The sequence below is a fragment of the Citrus sinensis genome, chromosome 5 (genome assembly GCF_022201045.2).
Source record: "Citrus sinensis cultivar Valencia sweet orange chromosome 5, DVS_A1.0, whole genome shotgun sequence".
In the NCBI taxonomy this organism is placed as follows: domain Eukaryota; kingdom Viridiplantae; phylum Streptophyta; class Magnoliopsida; order Sapindales; family Rutaceae; genus Citrus; species Citrus sinensis.
In genome coordinates, this window is record NC_068560.1 from 11,804,471 (window position 1) to 11,829,527 (window position 25,057).

At 33.6% G+C, this 25,057-nt stretch overlaps 3 protein-coding genes across 7 annotated transcripts; 2 read left to right on the forward strand and 1 right to left on the reverse strand.

Annotated features, from left to right (window-relative positions):
* The first annotated feature begins 626 nt into the window (after positions 1-626).
* On the forward strand, positions 627-9,767 carry LOC102620786 (probable helicase MAGATAMA 3). 5 transcript variants are annotated; one of them, XR_008054935.1, is made up of 22 exons: positions 627-894; positions 1,333-1,453; positions 1,544-1,706; positions 2,107-2,240; positions 2,630-2,836; positions 3,998-4,189; positions 4,322-4,357; positions 4,691-4,776; positions 4,942-4,992; positions 5,163-5,274; positions 5,347-5,452; positions 5,840-5,937; positions 6,058-6,162; positions 6,240-6,332; positions 6,872-6,925; positions 7,156-7,214; positions 7,309-7,393; positions 7,955-8,137; positions 8,207-8,323; positions 8,617-8,686; positions 8,762-8,884; positions 8,989-9,014. XR_008054935.1 is itself a non-coding variant. In XM_052441972.1 (22 exons), exons 2-22 carry the CDS (start codon positions 1,352-1,354, stop codon positions 9,509-9,511), a joined length of 2,406 nt encoding a protein of 801 aa, XP_052297932.1. In that variant the 5' UTR covers positions 630-894; positions 1,333-1,351; the 3' UTR covers positions 9,512-9,767. The 5 variants fall into 5 exon arrangements, 3 of the variants coding, with proteins under 3 accessions (XP_052297932.1, XP_052297931.1, XP_052297933.1); XM_052441972.1 differs by lacking the exon at positions 8,617-8,686 and adding an exon at positions 9,299-9,767 and having other exon boundaries at positions 630-894; positions 8,989-9,075; XR_008054934.1 differs by having other exon boundaries at positions 628-894; positions 7,955-8,323.
* A 232-nt stretch (positions 9,768-9,999) lies between these two features.
* Positions 10,000-11,602, reverse strand: LOC102620521 (fasciclin-like arabinogalactan protein 19). Its single transcript, XM_006491789.4, has one exon. It carries the CDS (start codon positions 11,450-11,452, stop codon positions 10,277-10,279), a length of 1,176 nt encoding a protein of 391 aa, XP_006491852.2. The 5' UTR covers positions 11,453-11,602; the 3' UTR covers positions 10,000-10,276.
* Positions 11,603-16,377: 4,775 nt separating this feature from the next.
* On the forward strand, positions 16,378-17,695 carry LOC112495915 (RNA polymerase II C-terminal domain phosphatase-like 4). The gene has a single exon (XM_025092820.2). The coding sequence runs from the start codon at positions 16,392-16,394 to the stop codon at positions 17,511-17,513; it is 1,122 nt and encodes a 373-aa protein (XP_024948588.2). The 5' UTR covers positions 16,378-16,391; the 3' UTR covers positions 17,514-17,695.
* Positions 17,696-25,057: the final 7,362 nt, after the last annotated feature.

Consider the following 25,057-nt stretch of genomic DNA (forward strand, 5'->3'; position numbering starts at 1 on the left):
ACCCCCAAATCCGTTTGTAAAAACCCGCCCACTACAGGTAATTTTGCAGTTTTAGAACGGGTTTGGTATTTCGAATTGAAATCTCGTTGCTAGTTGCGGTCAGTTTCATACTAAGAAATCCACTTGATACCCGAGTGGGTATACGCCAACCCATTATTTATTTTAATTATTTAGATGTTTAATTTTAATCATAAAAATTTACGTTAAAAGATTTAACCATAAATACATGTAAGTTAAAAGTTATTAATTCCTAAACTTAACATATCTCACTGCTACACACACATATACAATAAGCTTTTAATAACTAGAATTTTATAATTTTTAAATTTAATATTACTAATATTTTATTTTAATTTATTGATTTTATTTGTTTTACTTCAGTAACTTGAATCCAATGATTGTTTACCAAAGTTGGGTTTGTTTAAGGGTACAATCTTCATTTGAAAATTGTTTGTTTAGTGTTTGTTTGATTTTGTTTGTTTAAGGGTACAACCTTCAAGTTACTAAAGTATCATTAGTTTAGTATCACATGATGTGAGATCAGTAAGTTACAGCTGGCTATAACTCAACATTTGCCTTTATTTAAGGTCAGCATTTGCTTTTATTTAAGGGTACAATCTTCATTTGAAAATGCTCTCGGTTGTTTCTTTGGGCCAGAACTATCTTTTAAAACAAAGCCCACCGGCTGACGGGCTTATTAGCTCGAAAGCTAAAGAGAACTGAAACCCCGCGCTCCAAATTTGCGGTACCACGCTTCCCGCAGGTATCACCGCTCCCGACGGTGACAACCTATCACCAAGCCGTCGAGCCCGCCACGCCACCACCGTCGCCCCTCGTCAACCAGCCACAGGCACGGAGCCACTGGTTCACGCTTTGGTTTCAACAATATCTTTGGTGAGTTTATTTTTTCTTCTTACTTTTTTTAATTGATATCTTTATTTATTTAATTATTTAATTTTGTTTTCTTTAATGTTTAATCTTTTAATTTTGATCTTTAGTTCCTCTTGTATTCTTTCTTACTTAGTTGATTGTTAAAGGAAAAGAGGAATATATAATACACTCTATCTAATGCATAGATATTGCATTAACAGTCAAAATAAAATTAGTAAAATAACCTGAGACTTTAATTGTTTACGTTTAAATATAACAAATTCAGTTACTAATTCTACTTATCAGTTTGCGCGGCTTTAGCTAAAAACTGTTCATCCATTAGACTTGTAGAAACTTGGAATTCTAGTTTGATAGAGATGTTTAGTCACTAGTACATTTGGATTTTATTTCTATTTAATTTTCTTGGTTCTTCATTAAAAGACTACATTTTAATTTTGGCAGATTTTATCTTTTAAGAAACATGGCTGTTGACAAAGACAAGCCTCAAGATGAAGCTTCAATATTCCGATTCTGCAAAATCATTCTCGGTTGGGATTACTTTCGCCTGGTCAAAGAATCCCAAGTACACAAATATACTTGCTCTCTCCATTTTACTTTTATATCTTGTTAATAATAGAGTTCTGATTTTTTTCTATTTATGTCTTTGGCAAAGGAGAGAAATGACAAAAATAGTAAGAAAGTTGACAGGGGGAAATTGGGTTTAAGAGAAGTAAAGGATACTTATAAAGATGTTGATGATTATTTGGCCACTTTTGAGCCACTTTTGTTTGAAGAGGTCAAAGCTCAGATCATTCAAAAGAAAGACGAGGAAGAAGGTATTTCTCTTTTGTAACTTCTGTTTTGTTCCCCAGAGCGTTTGAGAATTTAAAAGGAGGAGAATTAACTTTAATTGTTGTGTTTAATGTCCTTTTAGCGAAAATTGGTACATAATTGTTTGAGGTAGAGAATTACACTTATTATCATGTAGTAGTTTTTCGGTTCTAAAGAGAGTTTGCAATTAGAAATGAAATGCAATTTCAATTTCAATTTCATTGTGTTATGTTGTTTGGGTGTTGTTGCCACAAAAATTGTTGGTACTATGCTGTTGAGGTGTTTTTTTACATTACATTTCTTTCAATTTTTTTCTTGGTAATTATTTTGAGTTCTATTTCATTATTCTTCTGGGCAATCTGAGATCTAGAATCTGACCCAAAAAGCTGTGTTTGGTAATTGCAGTGCAAGAATGGAAGCTCAGGTTGGTCATGGAATGTGGTGAGGCTGATGGTTTTCACTTGCCTTCAGTTACTTATGAAGCTGATGAGGTGGAATCAATATCGCCGAATGATCTTTTACTGCTTTCCAAAGAAGAGGTAACCAAATCAACAAAAAAATTTCCAGCATTGTTTTTGCCCGTATACTTAGAATAGTAAATGACGTAAGTTTTAGATCTCATGTTATGTTTTAAGGAAATAATCAATAAAACACAAACAAGGAAACTCTAACTTTGGTTCCTAGCTTATGGAAACTCAAGGAATTCATGCTTTTTAATATAATAACATGATTTGACTTGAGATTTTTCTCCTTCTTTTTTAATTTATTATTTTTTAATCCAAATATAATTCTAAGTAGGTGGTTTTGTTTTTTTTTGTTCTTTCTTCCCTTTTCTAGATCATGTTCTCTTATTTTTTTCCCTGCATGTTTCTAATAAAGGTACTATAGCTTCTGGTCTTGACTGTTGGGAGGTATATTGCTCATGCAGTTCAAAGAAGGTTCAACATTTCCAACAACATATGCATTTGCACTGGTGGAGCATTGCCAAGCAAATCTTCTAAGACTTAGAATGTATTTAGCTGGAGAGGTCATACACATAAATAAAGATGCTGTTAAATCTCAAAGGCTATTGAATATACATTCGCTTATCACTTCTTCCGTCAGTGCAGTAGAGAAACGTTTGTTCAGTCTAAAGGTAAGTCAGTCTCAACATGTTCAAGAGATCAATCATGTTCTTTTAACTTTTATCCCCAGCTGTGTTGGACTTTAATTTTCTTGCATTTATATGTTTGTGTTTTATTCATTGTGTTAGTTACAAAACATAAGAGAATCTAAATTTCAAGATAGTCATGTAAAACATTTTAAACATAACCTGTAAAACATTTTAAAAATTACCTAACTATTATGATTTTAAATTTGAAGAAAGAAATGTGATTTCATTTGTTGTTTGGATATCATATAGTGAGTGAAGACTAATAATTAACGATATGGGTCCATCTAATAGGAAATGGAGATCATTGGAGAAAGTTGTTTGTTGTTTGTTCTTGTTTCTCTCTAACCTTTCTATGCTAACCAAGTTCTAAACTAGAGATTGCTGGAAGTCCCTAGAACCTTGGTAATTAGGAAACTTATGTGATCATATCCCAGGTGGGTGTCCCAATGGTTTGAATCTCTAACTCGTGATTGCAAACTGAAGGTCTCAACACTGTTAAGAAAAAGTGGTAACTGATTATGCATGTTTTCTGTATGGTGCTAATCTTGCATAGCTTAACCATTTACACCATTGGCAAATGCTGTTGTATACACTGACATGCTTTTGGCAACGTTATTTAGATGGAGGATTTTTAGTGCTTTTTAAGTGAAAAGGTTAAATGGGTATGGAAATCAAGAAACAGTTTAAATGGGTATAGCAATCAAGAAACAGTTTAAATGGGTATAGCAATCAAGAAACAGTTTATTGATCAATTAGAAAATTCTAAGATTACTTTTCTCATCCCTTGACAGGGTATGGACATCCCATGATCAAGCCAGCTATTTTATTTTAGGTATGACAACATAATTTTCTGGAAGTACCATCCATAATATGTCTTTCTTCATCTTGGTGTGTGATTTGTAGGAAAAATAATCAGACTAGTAATTATCTTTTTCTTCATTGTAATGTAGATTCAAGATTGGGGCTATAGTGATGAAAAGGCCAAAATTCATGGGTCATTTTGGTTTCATTTAAGTCCTTGTTTTAAAGAGTGTGATTGCCTTAGAAAAATGGAAGAAATTAATGCAAGTTTTTTTTTTTTTTTTTTGTAGTTTCTTAGTAAAAGGAAATGTTGACATTTAATGGATGTAATATTTAATGCAGATTTGCAGTTTATCAACTATTGCTCGTGAATATCTTGCTCTGAGATCAGTTGGCTCCCTCCCTTTCAAGGATTTGATATTATCAGCTAGCGAAAAAAGCTCTGGTTCTCAAGACCAGAGTTGGAAAATTCCTGGACTGCTACATGAATATATCAAAGAAAATCATAATGCCTCTCAACTCGAAGCGATACATGTAGGTTCTTTCTTGAATTATATTTTTATTCTAATTCCAGATTTACATAAATCTTACCGCACTAGCCCATTCTGCTCTGCATCTCTTCAAGCTTGCCTTTACTAGACTTTAAAATGCTATTGTTTATTGCAGGAAGGTCTATTGCGTAAAGCCTTTGTCCTGATACAGGTTTGGTTTGTGTTCTTCTTGTTCTTATGTGACCAACTTTATTTTCATCTTATTGTGTCCACTAATGGAATAATTGTCAATTATTTTGTTACCAAATATATTGAATTGAATTGATCTAATCTTAGTTACTTGACCTGTGAAAGTGTCTGAGGATGTGCTAGATGAGATGCATTTGTGAATTCTGGGAATCTATTCAACCCTTTAGTTATCAATGATATCTTTTAGTGTGCAGTTACATGGCAGTTTCTTTTACTTAAATTTGGGTATAATCTGATTACAAATTAAGTTTATTAACTTTGGAAATTGGAAACTGCCTGCATTCCTTTTTTCCAGGGGCCACCAGGTACTGGAAAAACACAGACCATTCTTGGACTTCTTAGTGCTATCTTGCATGCAACTCCAGCTAGAGTGCATTCCAAGTATGATAATATTTTTTCATGTTCTTACCATCTTTGATTGACTGAAATAACTGTTAGTACTTCTATTTTGTGGTGATCCGGAGAAATGCAGTAGGGGATATGTTATGCATTTTCCATTGTTTTCCTCCAATGTTAATCTTTGTTTGTTGTTTATTTTTCGTGCAGGGGTGGATTGCGTGAAATAAAGCGGGGACCAGAACTACCGATGCATGAAAAGTAAGTCATAGCTGCCAATTCAAGTGTTCTATTTTCACGATCTTAAGCACTGCTTGCACTTGCTCAGGGATTGCTTGAGTGACTTCTATAATTTATTTTTTACAACGCATCTAATAAAACTGCTTTAATATAATTAGTACATGGGTTTGTAATGTTTAAATATTTCACAGATATAATCATTGGGGACGGGCATCCCCATGGTTAGTTGGTGCCAATCCTAGAGATAATATAATGCCTATTGATGGTGATGATGGTTTTTTCCCTACCACTGGAAATGAGTTGGTAAGTTAAGAGTTTATATTGAATAGATTAGATGCCAATGAGTCATATGTCCTAACCTAAAGTAATGTACAGAAACCAGAAGTGGTTAATTCTAGTCGCAGATATCGTGTACGAGTGCTGGTATGTGCCCCATCAAACTCTGCGCTTGATGAGATTGTGCTGCGCCTCTTAAACACGGGTACAAGTTTCTCTAGCACAATGATCCGTGCTTTTTGGAAGTTTGGCTGCTTTTCTTCTATAACACCAAGCTGGATGTTCTTTGATCCTTTTGTGGTATTTTCATTTTGATTGCATCATTCTCTGATTATCCTTATGCATTTTTCGGGATTTAAATTTGTAATAAAGATAAATAAATAGTATAGTAAAGTTCAGTGTATATTGGGACCTATGTGTATCTGCTTTGGTGGACTGGTGATGCATTTTCCTTGTAAAATTTAGAATGAGAAAATACATTATTATCTACCTTTTAGCTGTACTAATAAATTTCCATGCATCTAGTATTGGTGATATGCTAATAGCCGAAATAATAATATTTTGCTTAAATGCTTTTCTTTTTTATCCACAGGGATTCGTGATGAAAATATCCGCTCGTATACTCCGAAGATTGTGCGGATTGGTCTTAAAGCACATCATTCTGTCAATTCAGTTTCCATAGATCACCTTGTATGTATCTGGCAGCATTCAAACCATAAGCAGCAATCAAACCATACTGCTTTATCGCTATTGTAATTTGTTGTTAATTTTGTTTGTGCTGACCCGGTGGAACATTCAAACCTTTTGCAGGTGGAACAAAAACGTGATGACTCGGCTGCTGATAAACAGAAGCATGGAGCCACAAGAAAGGATAGAGATAGTATTCGCTCTGCTATTCTGAATGAGGCTGTAATTGTAAGTTATTTTAGCCTTATGTTAAAATTCAATCAATATGTCATATTCTCCATTGTTAACTTTTGTTTTATTGGCAGGTCTGCTCCACCCTTAGCTTCAGTGGTTCAGCACTACTCAGTAAATTGAATCATGGTTTTGATGTTGTTATAATAGATGAAGCTGCCCAAGCTGTAAGTGCCAGTAATTTAACCTACTCTTATTGACAATTGATATTTAGTATGAATTATCTGAATACTGTTGTCTTGGAAATTGAGATGTGTTTGGGTGTTCTTGGATTCCATCAGTTTCGTACAGCATGACGAAGGATCAACTTAATTTGTATAGCCTTACAACTAAATATTCTCTTTGACCTGTGACGTTCGAAATTAATAGAAGAATATATTGTAGAATCACACAGCTCAATTGAATAGTGAATATAGTTATGCAAAACTGTCTGACACACGAGGAAGCTTTTATCTAATGCTTGACTTCTCAAGTCAGTAAGATGGTAGCATTTAAAAAGTGCCTACAGTGCAGTTTAGAGGTTTAATATATTAAGCACAGCAATTACTGGTACATTTTCTCTACCTACTAACAACATAAACTTTCCCTCAGGTCCTTTTATATATTTTCATGGAGGGCAATGAGGAAAGCATGCATTTATTCTCTTTTGTGTTTGGAGTCTCGCATTTATTTAGTTTCTCAGTTTATCACCATCGTGCATTGTCAGGTGGAACCTGCGACTCTTGTTCCCTTGGCAACTGGATGCAAACAAGTATTTCTGGTATATTTATGATGATAATTCTTGTTTTTTATTTCTCAATCATTACCATTATACAATTACTCATCTTGCTGAACATGTATCTGTAGTCAAATATTTCTGCTTCACGGGTGCATACAATGGCCAATCTGCTGATTGTTGTTCACATTTCTATATTTGTACCACTGCATGTACCGTCGATCTTTACGCTGTAGTTAATCGTATTAATTCTGTGAATTTTTTGCACCATTTAGGTCGGTGATCCTGTTCAACTTCCAGCCACTGTTATTTCTCCTGTTGCTGAGCACTTGGGGTAAAACACTGTTTTCTTTAATGAAATTGCTTTATTGATTTGTGGCTGATTTTTAGAACGCAATTAGTGTTGCTCTCATGTTTCTTTGTTGAAGGTACGGCACAAGTTTGTTCAAAAGACTTCAAAGAGCTGGTTATCCAGTGAAGATGCTGAAGACGCAGTACAGAATGCATCCAGAGGTTAGATTAGAAAATCCATAACTGGTCTTTGTTAAGATTGATTCATAAATAAATTTTACAAAAATTTCAACTGAGTTGTGAAAATCGTTACTGGCCATCTAAGGATTTCAATAAGCATACACCCAACTATAGGTCTAAGCAGATCCTAGATTAGTGGGTTCTGAATAGCATAGACCTTGTAATCTTATCTAATCTAAAGTATTCCTTCAGTAGTAACATTACAGCTTCAAGGTTTTGTACGAGTAACTCAAACCTTATACTGCTATTACTTCTCTCTCTCCGCCGCCTCAACCCCCCTCCGCCTGGGTGCGTGTTTCCTTTTATTTCATATTCCCACTGTCCTCTTCCTTTTACTGAGAGGTACTAAAGAGTTAGCAGCTGATTTTGAATTGGAGCCACTCAAGTCATCTCCTGTTTGGGAGCATATTTTTGTAATAGATGTCTGGTTTTTTTGGTTTGACACATCCCAAACCCTACCAACTCATATCTTGATTGATAATAACTATCCCTGAATAGTTGGTTACTCTTTTGTTTATTTGTCCAAATATATTTATGAATCAGGTAAGAAGCTTTCCTTCAAGGGAGTTCTATGATGAGGCATTGGAAGATGGGTCTGATGTCGAAGATTATACTACTCGTGACTGGCACGAGTACCGCTGCTTTGGACCATTTTCCTTCTTTGATATACACGAAGGAAAAGAGTCCCAGCCTGCTGGAAGTGGATCATGGATAAACATTGATGAGGTTGATTTTGTCCTCCTCCTCTTTCATAAATTGATTAGCATGTATCCGCAGCTGAAATCAAGTTCTCAGCTGGCGATTATATCCCCCTATAGACATCAAGTGAAGCAATTCCAAGAACGATTTAAGGAAACTTTTGGAGTGGAGTCGCAAAAAGTAGTGGATATAACTACTGTTGATGGTTGCCAGGTGATGTGGCTATTCTTCTCTTCTTTAAAAACCATCCTTATCTGGTTCCTCTTCCCTCTGTGAAATTTACTTTTTAAATCAACATTTGATTTCTGCACTGAGATGGTCATGTTTAGCCATGCGTATTTCATGCACGTGCACACTGCATGCATGCGTACTGCAGCTGAACTATTGGCCCTGTTTCTCACAGCTGAACTTGAGGCTTTTATTTCTCTTTCTAAGTTCTGGACTTTTCTGCCAGTATATGGAAATGGTTCAAACTAATCTGTTTTGATTTCTTTTCCTCCTAAAAGGCCGGAATTTCAATTTCTACAGACTCGGCTTTGCTTTATTTTCTGGAATTCTACACTCCTTAATTTTCTGGTATGTCTGTTTGGCTATGCAACTATTGTGTCATTGACTATGAAATTTAACCCAAAAAAGTTATCCTTTTTTCAGGGTCGGGAGAAGGATGTTGCGATTTTCTCGTGTGTTAGGGCAAGTGATAAGAAAAGCATAGGATTTCTTGCAGATTATCGGCGTATGAACGTTGGGATTACCAGGGCAAAGTCTTCTATACTGGTAGGGCATTATAGTAACAAAAATCAAGTTGTTTTAGGACCTGGCTTTTGACAAATCATGGAGTTGACCCTCTCATATGAGCAAATGTCCGTTTCCGTCTTTAGGTGGTAGGTTGTGCATCAACTTTGAGGGAAGACAAGCATTGGAATAACCTAGTTAAAAGTGCCGAGAAGCAAGATTGTCTATTCAGGGTGAATATTATCTTTACTTTTTCCTGGTATTTTTGTTAAGTCAAATTACACTCGCATAAAAATTAATAATAAATCAACCATTGATACTGAAATCGTCATTGTTGACACTTGTTTCCAAAGAAAACGGGATCTTAATGTGCATCATCTTCCTGACACGGAAAATTGGCGAGAGATAATAACTCTCACAAATCAGAAGTCTAAAGTGATGAAGTTCCTCTTGCAGGTGTCAAAGCCCTATGCTTCGTTTTTCAGTGATGAAAATTTGGAGTCCATGAGGAAGAATGCCACGACAGATAATGTCCAAGGGGCAGATGGGCATGTACCCCATGATGATGAAACTATGCATTATGCTAATACAGGAGATGCCGACCAGGGGCAAGCAGATGATATCGACAATGCAGATGGAGATGCAGAGATGTACGATGCTGATGAGTGACTCCTATCATTTAAACGTGACATTACTCTTGTTTTATGTCGTACAGATGCTTGCAAACCTTGACCACTTCGCATCTTCTGTGGTCTGTTAACTTATCGATAAAAATATTTACTTCAATTATGAGAAATGGGGGATCTCTTCAATGCCGTTGTATAGGAATGTAATTACTGAAAATTGAGCACCATTCATTTTTTGGTGAAGTTGGAAATATGATCGGTTGAAATTTTGGAATACCAAATTTTGTTTGTTGTTTTAACCTTATTATGTTTATTTCAATTAGCCTTTTCTAATTGCCTCTTTAAAAAATGAAAACAAAACTGACCGATGTACTGGAATGTAGTTAATGAAAATTGAGCACCATTCATTTTTTGGTGAAGTTTGGAAATATGGTTGATTGAAATTTTGAAATGCCAAATTTATTTGTTATTTTGACCTTATTATGTCAATTAACCTTTTGTAATTGCCTCTTGAAAAAATGAAAACAAAAGTAACACAAGAAAATATTGGTTCACCGTTACTGCTGGAAAATTTGTTCGTTACAAATGCCAACAAACGTGATGCCATCAACGCGTTCAATTTACATTGACAAAAAGTTTTACAATTATTCAACAAAATAGCATGAAAAATAAACCCAATGCAAACGGCAGCGTTTAAGTTCAACACGTGTCCATCTGCAGGTGAATGTGATCAGTTGAGTTACGTGCAAGTGCAGAGCATACGATCCTGATGATGCTGACGTGGCCGTCCAGATCTCGACCATTTTCTTCATCCGACGGCGCAGATTTCTCCACCAACAAAAACCTCTCTGATCTTCCGAGATCTTTTCAGATCATTAGTCATCGGCGCCGGCGATGGTGAATCCAGAGTCAAAACATCTTGATTTTCAGCCGGTTCTGCCAGAAAGTAACCGAAAAGACTAGCCGATCCCCGTGACGGAGCAAGAGCTGGAGGCGACACAACAACCGCGCTATCAATCGGAGAGGAGGAAGCCGGAATTGTCTGCGACGGAGAAACAACTGTGTGGTGGTTAACGGGAGAAGAATCTGTACGGTTCTTGCGGTTAGTTGGAGTTCTTGGAGCATTCGCTAGTGGAGGAACCGGAACGGTGTCGTTAACATTGGAAGAACTCGTACGGTCCGTGTCTTGCTTAGCCTTCTTGTGCTTAATTGGCTTCCCCGTCAAAACTACATGACCTTCCGGCGATTCCGCCGGGGTATAGCCATGAAGACCTTCAGGTCCTGGTGCAGGAGAAAGAACCGGAAACGAAGCTGGTATTGGCACCTGCGACGGAGAAACAATGGTGGGATTAACCGGAGAAGGATTTGTTTGAATTCTTGGAACTAACGGCGGCGGAGGAAAGGCGGCGGTATGATTAAGCGGACGAAACCAAAAGTTGCCGTTTGAGTGATTATTATTAATCGGAGAGCGAAAAGTGAGAATGCCAGCTAAGCCGTGAACTGCCATGTAACTGCTGTAGTACAAGCCGGGCATGACGACCTGGACGCCGCCGACGAGGAGAGCACCCGAGTCGCCTCTGGTCACGTGCAGGTCACGTGAGGGAAGGAGAGTTGGGAGACGAGAGGAGTTGTTGTTGTTGTTTGAGGGGGAGATCAGTTGGAGGAGCTCGGTCCAAGACAGGCGGAGAGGGAGGACGTGGAGGCGGAGAATGGAGAGGTAAAACGGCGGCGTCTGGGTCATGTCGACGGCGAAGAGAGAGGGGTCTGTGGGGGCGAAGAGGGTTAAGGAAGGGAGCGAGAGGAGGTCGAAGAGGAGGTCGGAGGTTGCGATGGCGTTGGCGAAGAGAGTGTGGCCGCCGGCGTGGAGGAGGAGGAGGACTGCGTCGAGGTCGCTGGTGGGGATTCCGGCCGGGGTGGTCGGAAAACAGAGAAGGATTGTGAGAGTGAAGAGGATCGTCGTCATCAGAATCTTGTGGGTTGCCATTTTGTTGGGTATTAAATTGTGATTTGTGAGTGTGTGGGAGAGAGGGAGGATTCTGTTAAATCTGTCGTAAGTGAAGCAGAGAGAGAGGGTGGTTAGTTTTGGCGGGCTTTCATTTCAGAAGGTATATTTATCTAATGACGATAGTACCCTTGGTTCTTGGAAGTTATAATTTATTTTATAAATCAAGTTTTATCTAACGCAACAAGAAGAAGAGATTGTTTTCATAAGGCAATTAAGAGATAATCGGTTAAAATAAGGAGAGAAAAAGGAAAAAAATAAATCTTAACCATAAAAAATTCACAAAATGGTCACGTGTCACAATATATAACAAAGGCCAGCAAAATCTTAGATAAGCACCGAATCCAAATCCATATTAATATGTGCAGCAGAATTAGTGTTGTGTAATATACTTATCAGGAATTGATCATGGTACTCATTATTATCCAAGGCAGCAATACTACGAACCAGCAATGGCCCACCAATCAGGTACCATCTCAAGATCTGATCATGACCAAAACATATATCATATTCATATGTATAGTCAAAATAAAATAAAATAAAATAAGACCTTAGGATATGGTTTTTGCATATATAATATCATAAACATTGAGGGATCTTCCATAAAATACATCTTCATAAGATCAAAAGATCGTTGAAGTTCAACATCAGCATTCGAATCCATTATCAGTATCCTCAAGAAATTATTATTTAAGAACAAATTAAATTTATGAATGTGTGTATACTTAGAATATTATTGTTGAATAAATTTGGAAACCCAATTTTGTATATCCCTTTATTTGAAGGATGGATAATATCAGGAGTAGTGCTACACATCCCAATCCTAATTTTTTTATCTCAAAAAATTATCCCAAATGATGTGTCATTAATTGAGTAGTTGATAATATTTCTTTATTCCGCTCATCTATTGTGTGTTAGTTAAATAAGTAATTTAGCATCTAATGGATAAATAAGTTATACTAATTTAACAATTAATAGATAAGTTAGTAATTTTAAATTTAGAACCACCAGCCCATATGTTAGCTAATTTATTAATAACACAAATAAAATACACCTCCATCATCTCCATGAGCACAGGAGAATTTCTATAATATTTTAGAGTTACCATCTCAATCATATAACAAGTAAATAATATTATGATATGTATATATTTATTTTAAAATACTGACATGCAATTGATGATTATATAAAATTTAAATATACATATTTTACATGTATTAAATCAATTGATGATTATATAAAATTTAAATATACATATTTTACATGTATTAAATGATCGTGCTACCTCTAATATATTTTAAAAATTTTTAAGTAATGGACAATTATCCCACTAGTTACTTAAAAGACGGAGGGGTAGCGAGCCCATTCTTAAGGAGATGGAAAATACTAAGCATACAATAGATAAACATACAATAATATAGAGTTAGATTCCATTAAAATATCTTATATTCTCTACTTTAATCGAAGTGTGGATCCTAATTTAGTAATTTAGACCATTGCATTTATATTTAATGGCCTTTTTTCTTTTCTTTTTTTTGTGAAATCTGCAAATGTTAGGGCCTACTATGTGTAGATTTTAAAAGCTATTGGATCCAACGGCTCCAATCGAATTTGTACTTTAAGTTAAAGTGCGGGATGGCTTAATGAAATCTACTCCAATATTATGAGTCAGGGCCCGCCATTACAATGTTGCGTTTTTTGCAGAGAGTCGGAGTACTCTTCGTACGTTTGTTGATCGAATTTTTAATCAATCCAAAAAATCTAGATCATACGACAAAGATTATGAGCAAATAGATTATTAAATTAAAAGGATAGACATATTGGCGTATTTGGTTTAAAGTCCATAATCTCCACAGTTCAAGATATTTGATATTTACATCTGCTAAATATGAATCAACAATTTCTTGTAATTATTCCATGAAATATATATAGGAGATTTTATTTTTATAGTTGGACCTATCAGATTTAATGATTTTTACATTATAGCCCATTCAAAAGTGATCGTGCAATTATAAGATTTGAATTCAATGGTGAAGAATTTTCATTGGATTCAGTGCTAAAAAGATCAACACTAAAATCATTTCAGCCTTTAATCCAAATAATAGTCATAGACATCTTAAGTTTTCTATTCCAAATTTCATTTATCGTTTATTAAGTAGTTGATTTTTTTTTTATAACATATGAGTAAGTTAATTATAATATTTCACCAACTGGTTGATTTATGCCCCATTATTTAGTATAGTTTTCTGCAATAAAAAATTTGAAATAGTGAATTAATTGTAATTCTAACCTGTATATGAATAGTTTCACATCCTTAATTTAACTTATTAAAATAAAAAACTAACTAGAATCCTAACTTAGAGGTTGTTTGTTAAACATTTGAGGTTTAAGATTTTATTAATTTTAGACATTTTTTTAAATTTACTTGTTTGTTTTTATAATTTACGTCTGATTTCAAACATTTATATTTGAATTTTATATATGAATTCTATCTAAATGCGAAAAAGTCTAAATGAAAAGTAAATATTATATTCTAAAAATTTAAAACTATAAAATTTAATCTTTTTTGTTTTGATTTATAAGGACATAAATGTCAAAAATAATATTTTATTTAAATATTAAAAAAAAAACATATCATTTAAATTTTTGTACTCATACCCATTGAAAATTTAGATGTATTCAGATCTGAGGGGGAAAAAACGCTACCTTACTAGGTTTGAAAATTTCCAAACTTGACTTACATGATGAATAGGAACTTTATCTTATTTATTTTAAATTATTTCAAGTATAAAAATTTTATTCAGAATTAATCTCTCCTGTTGGGTGATCTTGGATTCTCATACCCTTTTGCAAGAAAATATATATTTAATACTTATACTAAAACCGATTCTTCCATTAATTAATTTTTTTTTCTCTTTTTTGGAGTATTGATTTATATTTTTACCTATGTTTTGTTCAGAAGCTTCAACCGAAACCTGGTATCCATACCTCGTCGTGTATTGATCGACCATATTTCTGGCGTTACATTTAGGAAGGAGTACTGCTCAAAATTTCTGCCGAAGGTAATTAATTCATTTTTGTTTCTCTACTTATAATTTTTGCGATTTAATTAAAGTTAAATTTATAGGATTTTATTGATCTTTCAAAACTAGAAGGAAATAATTTCATTTATATGTTCTTGAGAGTCACGTTTTATATCAGTAAATAATTAATCATATATACAAGGGAAATATTGCAATTGCATTAGGGCTACTAGTTTGCTAACATTAATTAGAGAGATAGTTACACCGATTTCTGTGGTCTTCTCACTAAATCCTCGCGCACAGCTTGTTGAATGAAGGTTGATGATTGCAATTAAGGGCAAATTTCCTTTAATCTTTAGAGTTTATGTCAATTTCTCTGGTAGCATACGTATTTTTAAAAATGACACAAAAGGTCACTTTCGTTACTTCCATATCTCTTGAATCTAATTTTTCAAAGAGTAAAATAATATCTTTGTATGATATGACTTTTTTTTTTAAATAAAAAATTGAATGACAGAACTTAAATTCAATGAAGTCTCAGCTTGAATAAGTGAAAAGTAGAGATAATTAAGTATGCTTTTAGGAAAACTTATATAAATAAAACCTTCAAAGAATAAGGAAACTTCATTAGATTTTAAAAAAATTTTAAAAATAAAAGGACTAACTGAAAAAATTGACTAAAATTATAGGAATTACAAGACCATTATTTGCTCCAACAATTAATCCATATATACGAATAAGCCTTGGGGAGTAGGGAGGAAGATGTTCCCTATTAATTAGAATACAGTAACTCAATTTTGATTCGCTCTTGTAATGACAATTCTGTTCACCTATACGAGCTGCCATTATGAGTGTCTCTATATTTGTCTTTGAGGTTGAAGGCTGAGTTTCTCTCTCTCTCTCTCCTGATCTTTAATGAAATTGGAATCCTTGTGCTAGGTTTATGGAGATGGACGTCATATTTTCAAAACGGGAAGTTACAGTAATCGAGATAGGACCTATTAGTCTAGTTTGCACTGGTGATGGAACTAAGATGTTGAGTGTACGGAAACTGTTGGCAAAGCCAAATGCAGAGATGTCATGAAAATATATTATTGAAAAATATGTAATTGCCACTTGATTTGGCGAAAATGGTCAAAATTTTGTACATAATAAATGTTTCAACAATTTTGGTCATTGCATCATATATTGAATTTTTTTTTTAATTTAAATAGAAATTCTTCTGTAGACCCATAATATAGGCTCATGATGGTTTTATATAACTAATCTCTTTATATTACATCAATTTGTACACATTAATTTGTAGAAAATTGTTTGTGGCTCTATTATTATTATTATAAAGTAAAGATTATGTCTGAAAAATTGACATCTAAAATAATAAATGGAACATTTTAAAACTTTATAACATGATTTAACTTTTGTTGTGGCGAAGATGATAATTAGCAAAAGATCTGGATGGGCCCATACGAAAGCCCAAGATTTGAAAACAAAGGTCTGGCCGGGCTTTGGTCCAAAGCCTAGGCAGCATTTTTTGCCCGATATATTAATTGAAAATTAATACGCGTATTTAGTTTTCATGTACCAGGTGTGTCTTTGGTTAAAATGCGCCGTTAATTAATTAATACGCGTATTTAGGATCATTCTCCGATATTTGGATGGCGGTAACAAATTTAGGAAACACACAAAACTTTGGATTCCTAAAGCAATTCGGAAACTTTATGTAATCCTAATTACTTACTGATTTCTGGTTTCCTAATCTTAACCGGACACCAAAATAGAAGTAAAGTATATAAACAGAGCCTTTGAATTAAGATACCCATTTTCATATTTGTCCTATCTTCGCAAATATATTTAGTTTCTTCTTCCGGTTTCACACAACAGAATTAGAATCCACCACCATGTATGCTACAATGAATTTTAACGGTGTTGTTGCCAACAACAAAAAGTTTTGTTCTTGGACTGGTTCTGATTCACTGCCACTGCAGTTGCCGCTACTTTCAGTTTCAGAGGAGCACACAATATGTCCACATGCCACCATTCTCAACGGAATGTGCGTGGTATGTGACAAGCTTATGGACGATTCTTATGGCCTTTGTTTTGATTATATTGAGAAGGGTTTGAGGTACAGCATCGATGAAATTTCTCGCTTGAAGAAAAGAAACACCAAGAATTTGTTGAGGATGAGGAAACTTCACCTTGTTCTTGACTTGGACCACACGTTACTTCACTCTCGATTGATTGGTAAGTTAACATCTGATGAGAAATATTTGGAGAAGGCAGCAGCAGCCGCAGGAGAATTTTCTTCGGATAAGATTTCGAGAGGGAATGATCTTTTCAAAATCAAAATTGGTGATAATGTTCTATTGGTGAAGTTGAGGCCTTTTGTTAGATCTTTTCTTGAAGAAGCAAGCAGACTGTTTGAAATTAGTGTTTGCACACTGGGTAACAGAGAGTACGCCACCAGGGCCGTGAAGTTACTTGATCCGGATTGCAAGTATTTTAATTCAAGAATCATTACACGTGAAGATTTCAAACAAAAGGAGAGGAAGTACCTGGACTTGGTGTTGGGACAAGAGAATAGCATCGTCATCGTTGATGATACCGAGAGTGTTTGGGGTGGGCGTGTGGAGAACCTGATTACCGTGGGAAGTTATGACTTCTTTAAAGATAAAAAAAAGAACGATTGCAAGTCTTACTCTGAACAGATGAGCGATGAAAGCGAGAGTGATGGCGCTTTGGCTAACATTCTCAGAGCTCTGAAAGCGGTTCATGCGTTGTATTTTGACAATCCGGGTAATCATGCTGCAGGCAGAGACGTTAGAAGTTGCTTGGCAAAAATTCGGAGCAGGATTCTGATGGGGTGTACTATACTGTTCGGCGATGATGATTTTGAGGAGTTACCATTAACATGGTCAAGAGCAGAAGAGATGGGAGCTATTTGCACATTAGTAACTGACGCCTCGGTTACACATGTGGTTTCATCAAATACACAATCTGAGACTTTTGAATGGGCAGAGTAGGAGAAGAAGTGTTTGGTGCATCCGCAGTGGATCAATGATGCTTATTTTCTCTGGTGTAGGCAGCCGAACGATGTATCATTCTTTTAAATGTACCCATTTATGTACTAATTCAAGTGTAGCAGTAAATGCACTGATTTTTTACCACTTAAGGATTCTTTTTCTCAATTTTATGGATAATGATTCAATCAAGCACCAGCTGTTTTGATTCTAATTCTCAGTCCCACCGCTGTATCACAAGGCTTAAATTCCGATGATTAATAATGAAAGAGTTTAAAGTGCCGATAATTGATTATTTCAGCATTAAGTTTTACAAGTAGTAGCTTTGCCTATTGTGCAAGAACGTGTAGGAGTAATACAGGCAGCTGTTATAATTTGATCCAACTGCCACAGATCTAATCTACAAATGACTCATCTTGTGCATTTAAAGCATGCTCCGGGACTTTCATCAAACTTCTTGCTGTTTTCATCTAACATTTATCTAGCTTGCGAAAAACATTGGTGTCCCCAGGTGAAATAGTTTCCAATCTATTTGCTTGCTAATTGGGTCAGCTTAAAATCAGCTTCCTAATCAATCCAATGCAATCGCAAATCCGAAAACACAAAACAAGTGTTGTTTAAATTGATCAGTTATATATTGGTCTCTCATTCTTTGAAATTAAGATTAGGATTTTTCAATAGAATAGACTTTGGTGTTTTTATGCAAATTTCTTCAGAGATTTAATTTCCTGATAAGAGGATGTATTGAATGGTTAATTTTTCTTTAGTTAGTAATGATTTATTTTTACAAAATGAACTGGAAAAACATTGATGAAACGAGTCAGTCCTGGGTCTGTTTAATCCAAAACAGGAACAACTAGCTCTATTTTTCATGTAGTTGGAAACTTTCATCTCAGGGCACGAACAGCCAAATAACTAAAATATTAAACAATTTTTTATATATCGCCTATAATGTACCAAATTATCGAAATTTATTGCACTTGAAGAAAATTGATAAGTGTTGTCCAGTTGCAAAACAAGAAGTGATGACAGCAAAATAGGAACGGGAACAGAAAATGAGATTCCTCACGTCAAGAAAAAAGAAAATTGGGCATCCAAGTTGGGTGAAAGGAAAAAATCCCGTGAGTAACTTTGAGCATGCATGGAAGTGATAAAGAACTGACTTGAGTTCTTCTTTGGCCATCAATAGTTGTACTGAAGAAGAAGGGAATTGCATTTTCATAATACAGAACAAATTAGATCTTAAATCAGTATGATTTACGAAATAAATATGATTGGAAAAAATGTGATGACGCTGTAAAGTTGGAATTTTAAGTCAATAGGCCTGCACTTTCTTGCACTATTGTAGGGGCAAATCTTAATGGAGACTAGAACGGGCTATGATCCCTGTAAAAATTTTAATTTTTTTTTAATATATATGAGATCCCTTAAATTATAATAGAAGTTAAAAAATATATACATTATTCACTCCGGCCTCAATAACCAAAGTTTTCAGTTTTCATCCCTGCACTATTGTAGTTAAGATATTCAGAACTTATCAATAAAATAGGGGTTTTAACAGTTAAGCACAAATCTTGAAAAGAACTTATAAATTCTAGACAGAGGAAAGAAAGGAAGAAAGGTGTCTTATTGGTCATTTGAGCACACTATTTGTTTTTCAAATTAACTGGTTGCCTAAGCTTATGTATCTTTCTTTTTTGTGTGTGTGTGTATAGATATCATTTGCAACCTATTAGATCTTAGATACTGTTGCTACGCCTTTCCTTAGAGAGCTTAAACGTTTATCTAGGCTATAGTAGTTCTTAAAATGGCATCAAAGTCAAGTTGTGTAGTCCATATATCTTATATGTAAGTATATGTGAGTAGAAATTTAAATAACCCTGTTAGACGCTGAATTAAGCACAAGCTCAAGCTTTTGGATTCTGTGATTACTTGAAATAATCTATAATTAATTTTTTTACGAACTCATATTCACTGGCACTCCTTATGGTGAAAAAAAGTGATACCTACAAGGAAAAATCCTTAATATAAGATATAAGATTCCATAAAAAGAATGCAAAATTTTATAGTTGATACGTCTTATTGTATGAGTTCATGAAATATCAAAACCCTCTTGTCAAAACTATCAAAACCTGAATCACATAGGTGAAAACATATCCAATGCCTTCTTACCTTGACCATCCATTCCATTACCCAATATCATAAAATCCATGATACCACATGATCTTTTTAGTTCATGAACTGTCGTACATATCAATCAAGGCATTCATAACTCAACACACATTGAATCATACCCCATTTTCACTACAATTCCATGAACCATCTCCTATTGTTGAAATATCCGGCCACTTTAAAGGACGGACAAAACCTATTCATTAGAATATATCCTTTAGTTAAAAAATTTTTAAAATACATCAGAGGTAATATAATAAATTAATGCATGAATGACATTTGTAGTTAAATATAAGATAACCACGCCTTGTACGAAATTTTCTAAAACAAGCACATATATCATAGCATCATTAACTTAGTACATGGGTAACATAGTACCTTTAATATATCCTTCTAAAATACCCACCCTCAGTAACCATCATATTCCAATAAAGAACATCTATCGGCCACATATTGCAGAGAGGCAACACAAATGGCGAGATTAAAGGAATAGTTAAAAATTTGGTTTGCGGATGAAGTGGAGAAATTGAAACATTGCAAAATTGATGACTTTTTTTTTTTTTCCTTTAACAGGGCTTATTGTTGTGAGTTGCTTTATGTTCTCAAATGTCACCTGACTCCTCTGTAGCGAGTACAACTATAACACTTGAGTTTTTCTTCTAAATATGTTACGATCAAATGGTTGCTTCAGGCTACTTTGGCAAAAACTTCTTAGATGAAAATACGCCATACGAGAATGCCTGGTTGCTTGTAGATGCCATAATCAAATAAAGTCAATAATAAGATAGCTAATTCGCAAACTTTACTTGTCCACCAAATATAGTCACTATTAAATTTCAATACAATCAACCGTCAAATTCACCGAAACAGGAGATATCATGGCCTTTATTTTAGAAAAGAAATGAGATAATCGCAAGAGAAATTAAAAAAAAAAATCACAGCTCAATTTACGCCAATAAGAAGGAAAATTACTAGAGGTTGGCAGCTTCAAGTCCAAATCAATTCGATCGAATAGCAAGTCGATTCAGACTAGTGAAAATTTCATTTGACCTAATACGAACTAGGGGTCGGCGATTCGGTTTCCGAACCCATTCGGATTCGTTTTAGCTGTAAAATTAACTAAAAACCGAACTTATTGCAATTTATCATTTCATGATAAAACAATAAATATTGTCTAATTTCAAATTAATTTTTATTACTTTCTTTGCAGTTATTTGATATTTTTATGAACTTCTTGAATCTTTGTTAGTGTTTCACGTTTTATAAAAGTTTTTGAGGTAAAGAAGAAAAAAAGTGGAAAGGCTACAAATTGGTGTGAAGAATTGGAAAAGCCCAAATAGTAAGATTTCAGCTTCATGGATTTTGATTGCTTCTTGAATAAATTTATGGACTTTATTCACATCATTGAGCTATATCAAAATTGTACTAAAGTTAAGGATCATATTTGACCCATAAATATTGATTCTTGAATGGCTGGTCGAATTTACTATTTGAGCCCACATTAAAAATGTATTTTAAAACTATTTTAACACATACGCCTACTTTCTAGGGTCCAAGTCCTATTTTTATTAGGAAAAGGTGAGCTAACACAAATTTTACAAGTCCTACGAGTATTAGAACTAAAGATCTATATAAATCCTCGTTAAAAAAAGTCTTGGCATAGAAAAAAAGTGAAGTATCAATTTAGAAGAAAGAACTAGGCGAATTAGAGAGAAGAGATGGTTGTCATAACTTTAATTCAATCAATAAGTCTTTCTTTCTCTGGTCTTTTGTTAGTTTTCTTTAATGGAATTAATATTGAATAATTTAGACACGTGTGAATGATCTTTTTATCAATTAACGTTGATTTCAAAATCTTAGACATGGATTTTTTTTGATAAAGTTTCAGATTCATAATTTCTTCATCTTTCTCTAGAAAATTTTATATTTCATTAATTTTAGTGTTCAATAATTGCTATCCTACTTGTTTAGGTGGCCAACTAGATAATTTTATGGTGATTTGATTGCTCGTTCAGGGTTTTGATCCATAATTGTCAAGAACTATACCTAAGTGGCAGATTATGAACAAATTTATGAGTTTTTGTTCGATTGCATGTGGGCTCAAGATAAATACACTAAGCTATTTGTTTCACAATTCAGCCTATATCTTTTTTTATTTTGATGCTTTCATTAAATTATATTTGGAGAACTTATTCTAGGTTATTTCATGGAAAGAGATTGTTAAAGAGCGTGTTTTACTAGATAGCTAAATAAAGAAAGATCAAGATATTGAGCTTGTAGTTATATTAGGATTGTTTTTCTCAAAAGAAAATTAATGATGATTCAAATAATTGACTAAAATCCAATGTTTAGTAGTGGAAAATGATTCTTTGAACCATATTTCACATCATATATAAATCTCTTTAAAATTGTTATCTACAATTTTCAGATTTTCACATCATATATTGCAAATCATGTCCAAATCTCCTCTCCACAAAATGCTATGTATATGTTCATTAATATGTCCTAAGTAGATTTGGAAATTTTGAGTTAATTTCGTTAAGTTTAGATATGATTTTTATTTTAATTTTTATTGCAAGTAAGTTTATGTGTTTTGATTAACAACTTGTTAATTGGTAATAACCTTCTATGAGAATGATCATTGCTTGCTTTTATACTCAATAATGTAATATTTAAGGCAAAGATTAAAGTGATATGCTTTCAAGCGTCATTGTTTTGACATTAAAATTTGGTCTAGTGGTTATAATTGAATTTATAGAACGGAAAAGTTACAAATTTTTCATTATTGCATAAATTAGCAAGTGTACTAGTAGGCACAAATAATATAATGTAGAGTAGAGTATCGTCCCATAAACATTATATATCCTATTAGCCATAGAAATTATTTTAACCCTAATTTATTTGAATAACCGAATAAGTGAATTTAGATTAAAAACTAAATAAAATAACTAAGAATTAAATAAAGATGCAAGCAATAACAAAAATCACCAAGAGATTTAGACATTAGGACTTTCAATTTCACCATAAGCAATCCAATTTGGTCCTCCATCTATATTATTAAAATTATTACCTATGTTGACAGTGAATTTCCCTAACCTGTTTAATAACCTCTCTCAAGTAATATCAAACACATCCTCATATATTAACTCACTATATCTCCATGTAAATTTAAATATATGCAAAATTTTGTTAAACTCTATGGAAATTGTTAGATAAAGTTGCACGAATTATGTTGGCATATCTCAATCTTTTGTTCAATCCATAACATCTATTATATAGAGTAAAAACACATAAATCTCCTATTAGTCTCATTATGTATCCTCAATTCATTTAAATATTAGCTAGATATGTAAAAGCATTAAACATAATAATGAACACTTAATCATGGAATAATAAACTAAAAATAACATAGATTTATGAAAATAAATCCTAATAGTTAGGCTACATAAAGTCCTAGCAAAATAAATTATTTCATGGGAACATAAAGAGAATTTATAAATTTAATTGATAACATTCAAGTAAGACAATTGAAAAAGGAAAAGAAAAAGGTAAGAGCCAGAAAAATTTTGGGTGGGCTAATTTTTTTTTCCAAGTCCAAATGATATCCCAATTGAAAATATAAATCTTAATGAAAAATTCATTAATATATAAGAAAATACATCAAATCCAAAAAGTAATTCAATTACAATTAAGTATTATTCAGTTGCGTCTACCGATACTTTCGAGAATTAAAGTCATCTATTATCGAATCTGAATCGATAGTGTCTACAAATCCTCTTTCAATGTAGATAACCATACAATATGATAAAAACTCATTCTCCATCTTATTTCGAAGTGGTGTCTTGATAAACTTCATATATGAAAATGCTCGTTCAGTCGTTGAAGTTGAAACAGGAAGAGTTAGCTAAACGAATCAATATGTTTATCAAAAAGTAAATTTAAGACTTTCTTGTCTTAATTAATTTTCGACATAATTCAAAAAGTGAAGAAATACAATGAAACTCAACAAGACGAAGCACATCAATTTGAAAACATTCTAACTGTCTTCTCAAAGCAAGTATCTCAAATTAAGTAAAATCTCGAGGATAAAATCTCTCTGCAAGATTACAAATATCATCAACATTAAATCATTTGAAAGAATTAACAGGATTCAAAGCAGAGCTCAGAGTAAGAAGTTTCATCATCTGATCTATAAATCTATTATTTAACTCCATCAACTGAAAATCTATTACAGCATTAAACAAATCAATTTGATAATAATGCTCCACTGTAACATAATATTTCTACTGACAAGAACGCATCGTACCATTCATATGGCGATCATTCATTCCAGGCACATCAATATGATGACTTTCACATAATGGTACCAGACTCTTAATAAAAGTATCCCAACCATTCTCCATTAAGCTTTGAAGAAGTGATTTTGTAGCTGATATTAAATGTATAACATTTAAAATGTCTTGAGATTTCATTTGTAATGCTTGACAAAGTAAATCACTTATCCCTAAAACCTTATTCATCAAATGCAAGATGAAAACAAATTTACAGGTTGACATTACATCATACACACCTTTAGCTTCCCCTCGTATGTCATTATTCGATCCATTGCAAATCAACTTTTCAAGATACTCATGAACAACACCAAACATACTAATCAACCTACTGACCGAAGCTCCAACGAGTTGCTCCAAGTCGTTGTAATGAACAAATTTGATTAGCTCTTGTACCAGTTTCAAGGTCCCCAGAGGCTATCAGATCAATAATTTCAACCTCTCTGATAAGTGCATATTTTCCATATATTTTACTATTAATTTCTCCATCTTTTTCTTGTTTTGGTCTTAAATATTCTAGTTATTTTAGTTCATTTTTAAATTATACATATTTTAACCTTAATTATTTAATTACTAGTGATTTTTATTTGTTATTTTTAAATTTTAATTAATTGAATTATTTTGTTGAATAAGGAATTAATTGAAGATAAAGGATAAAAAGGGCATGGGAAGTTTAAGTTGGGAAGAAATAAAAATTAAATTGAAAGACAAAAATGCGGCCAAGAATTAATGGAAATCAAGAAGACCAAAATTAGAAATCAATCTCTTCAGAGCATGAACGGTGGGCATGCATTTGGAAAGCAAAGATTTGGCAATTTGGAATGCATGTGCTTGGCATTAAAAGAAGAAATCATTAATTGGCCTTTTGCTTTTGTGGTCAAACGTGTGGCTAGCTTTCAAAGTTTAATAAGGAAATAATTTAAAAAGGGCTTGGTGAGTGGGCTTTGTAAGTCGGTGGATGGCTTTGACTTATGATAAGTTGTGAAGAATTAATGCAATTAGAATCCAATAAGGATTAAGCAAGTCAGTAACATTATATAAAGG

What these genes read in the sequence shown, in the direction of transcription:
- LOC102620786 (XM_052441971.1), top strand. Translation starts at nt 1,352, where the DNA reads ATGGCTGTTGACAAAGACAAGCCTCAAGATGAAGCTTCAATATTCCGA. An exon ending in GAACTACCGATGCATGAAAA is followed by an intron (nt 4,993 to 5,162) that starts GTAAGTCATAGC and finishes AATATTTCACAG; the next exon opens with ATATAATCATTGGGGACGGG. An exon ending in GCTGCGCCTCTTAAACACGG is followed by an intron (nt 5,453 to 5,839) that starts GTACAAGTTTCT and finishes TTTTATCCACAG; the next exon opens with GGATTCGTGATGAAAATATC.
- LOC102620521 (XM_006491789.4), bottom strand. Translation starts at nt 11,452, where the DNA reads ATGGCAACCCACAAGATTCTGATGACGACGATCCTCTTCACTCTCACA.
- LOC112495915 (XM_025092820.2), top strand. Translation starts at nt 16,392, where the DNA reads ATGTATGCTACAATGAATTTTAACGGTGTTGTTGCCAACAACAAAAAG.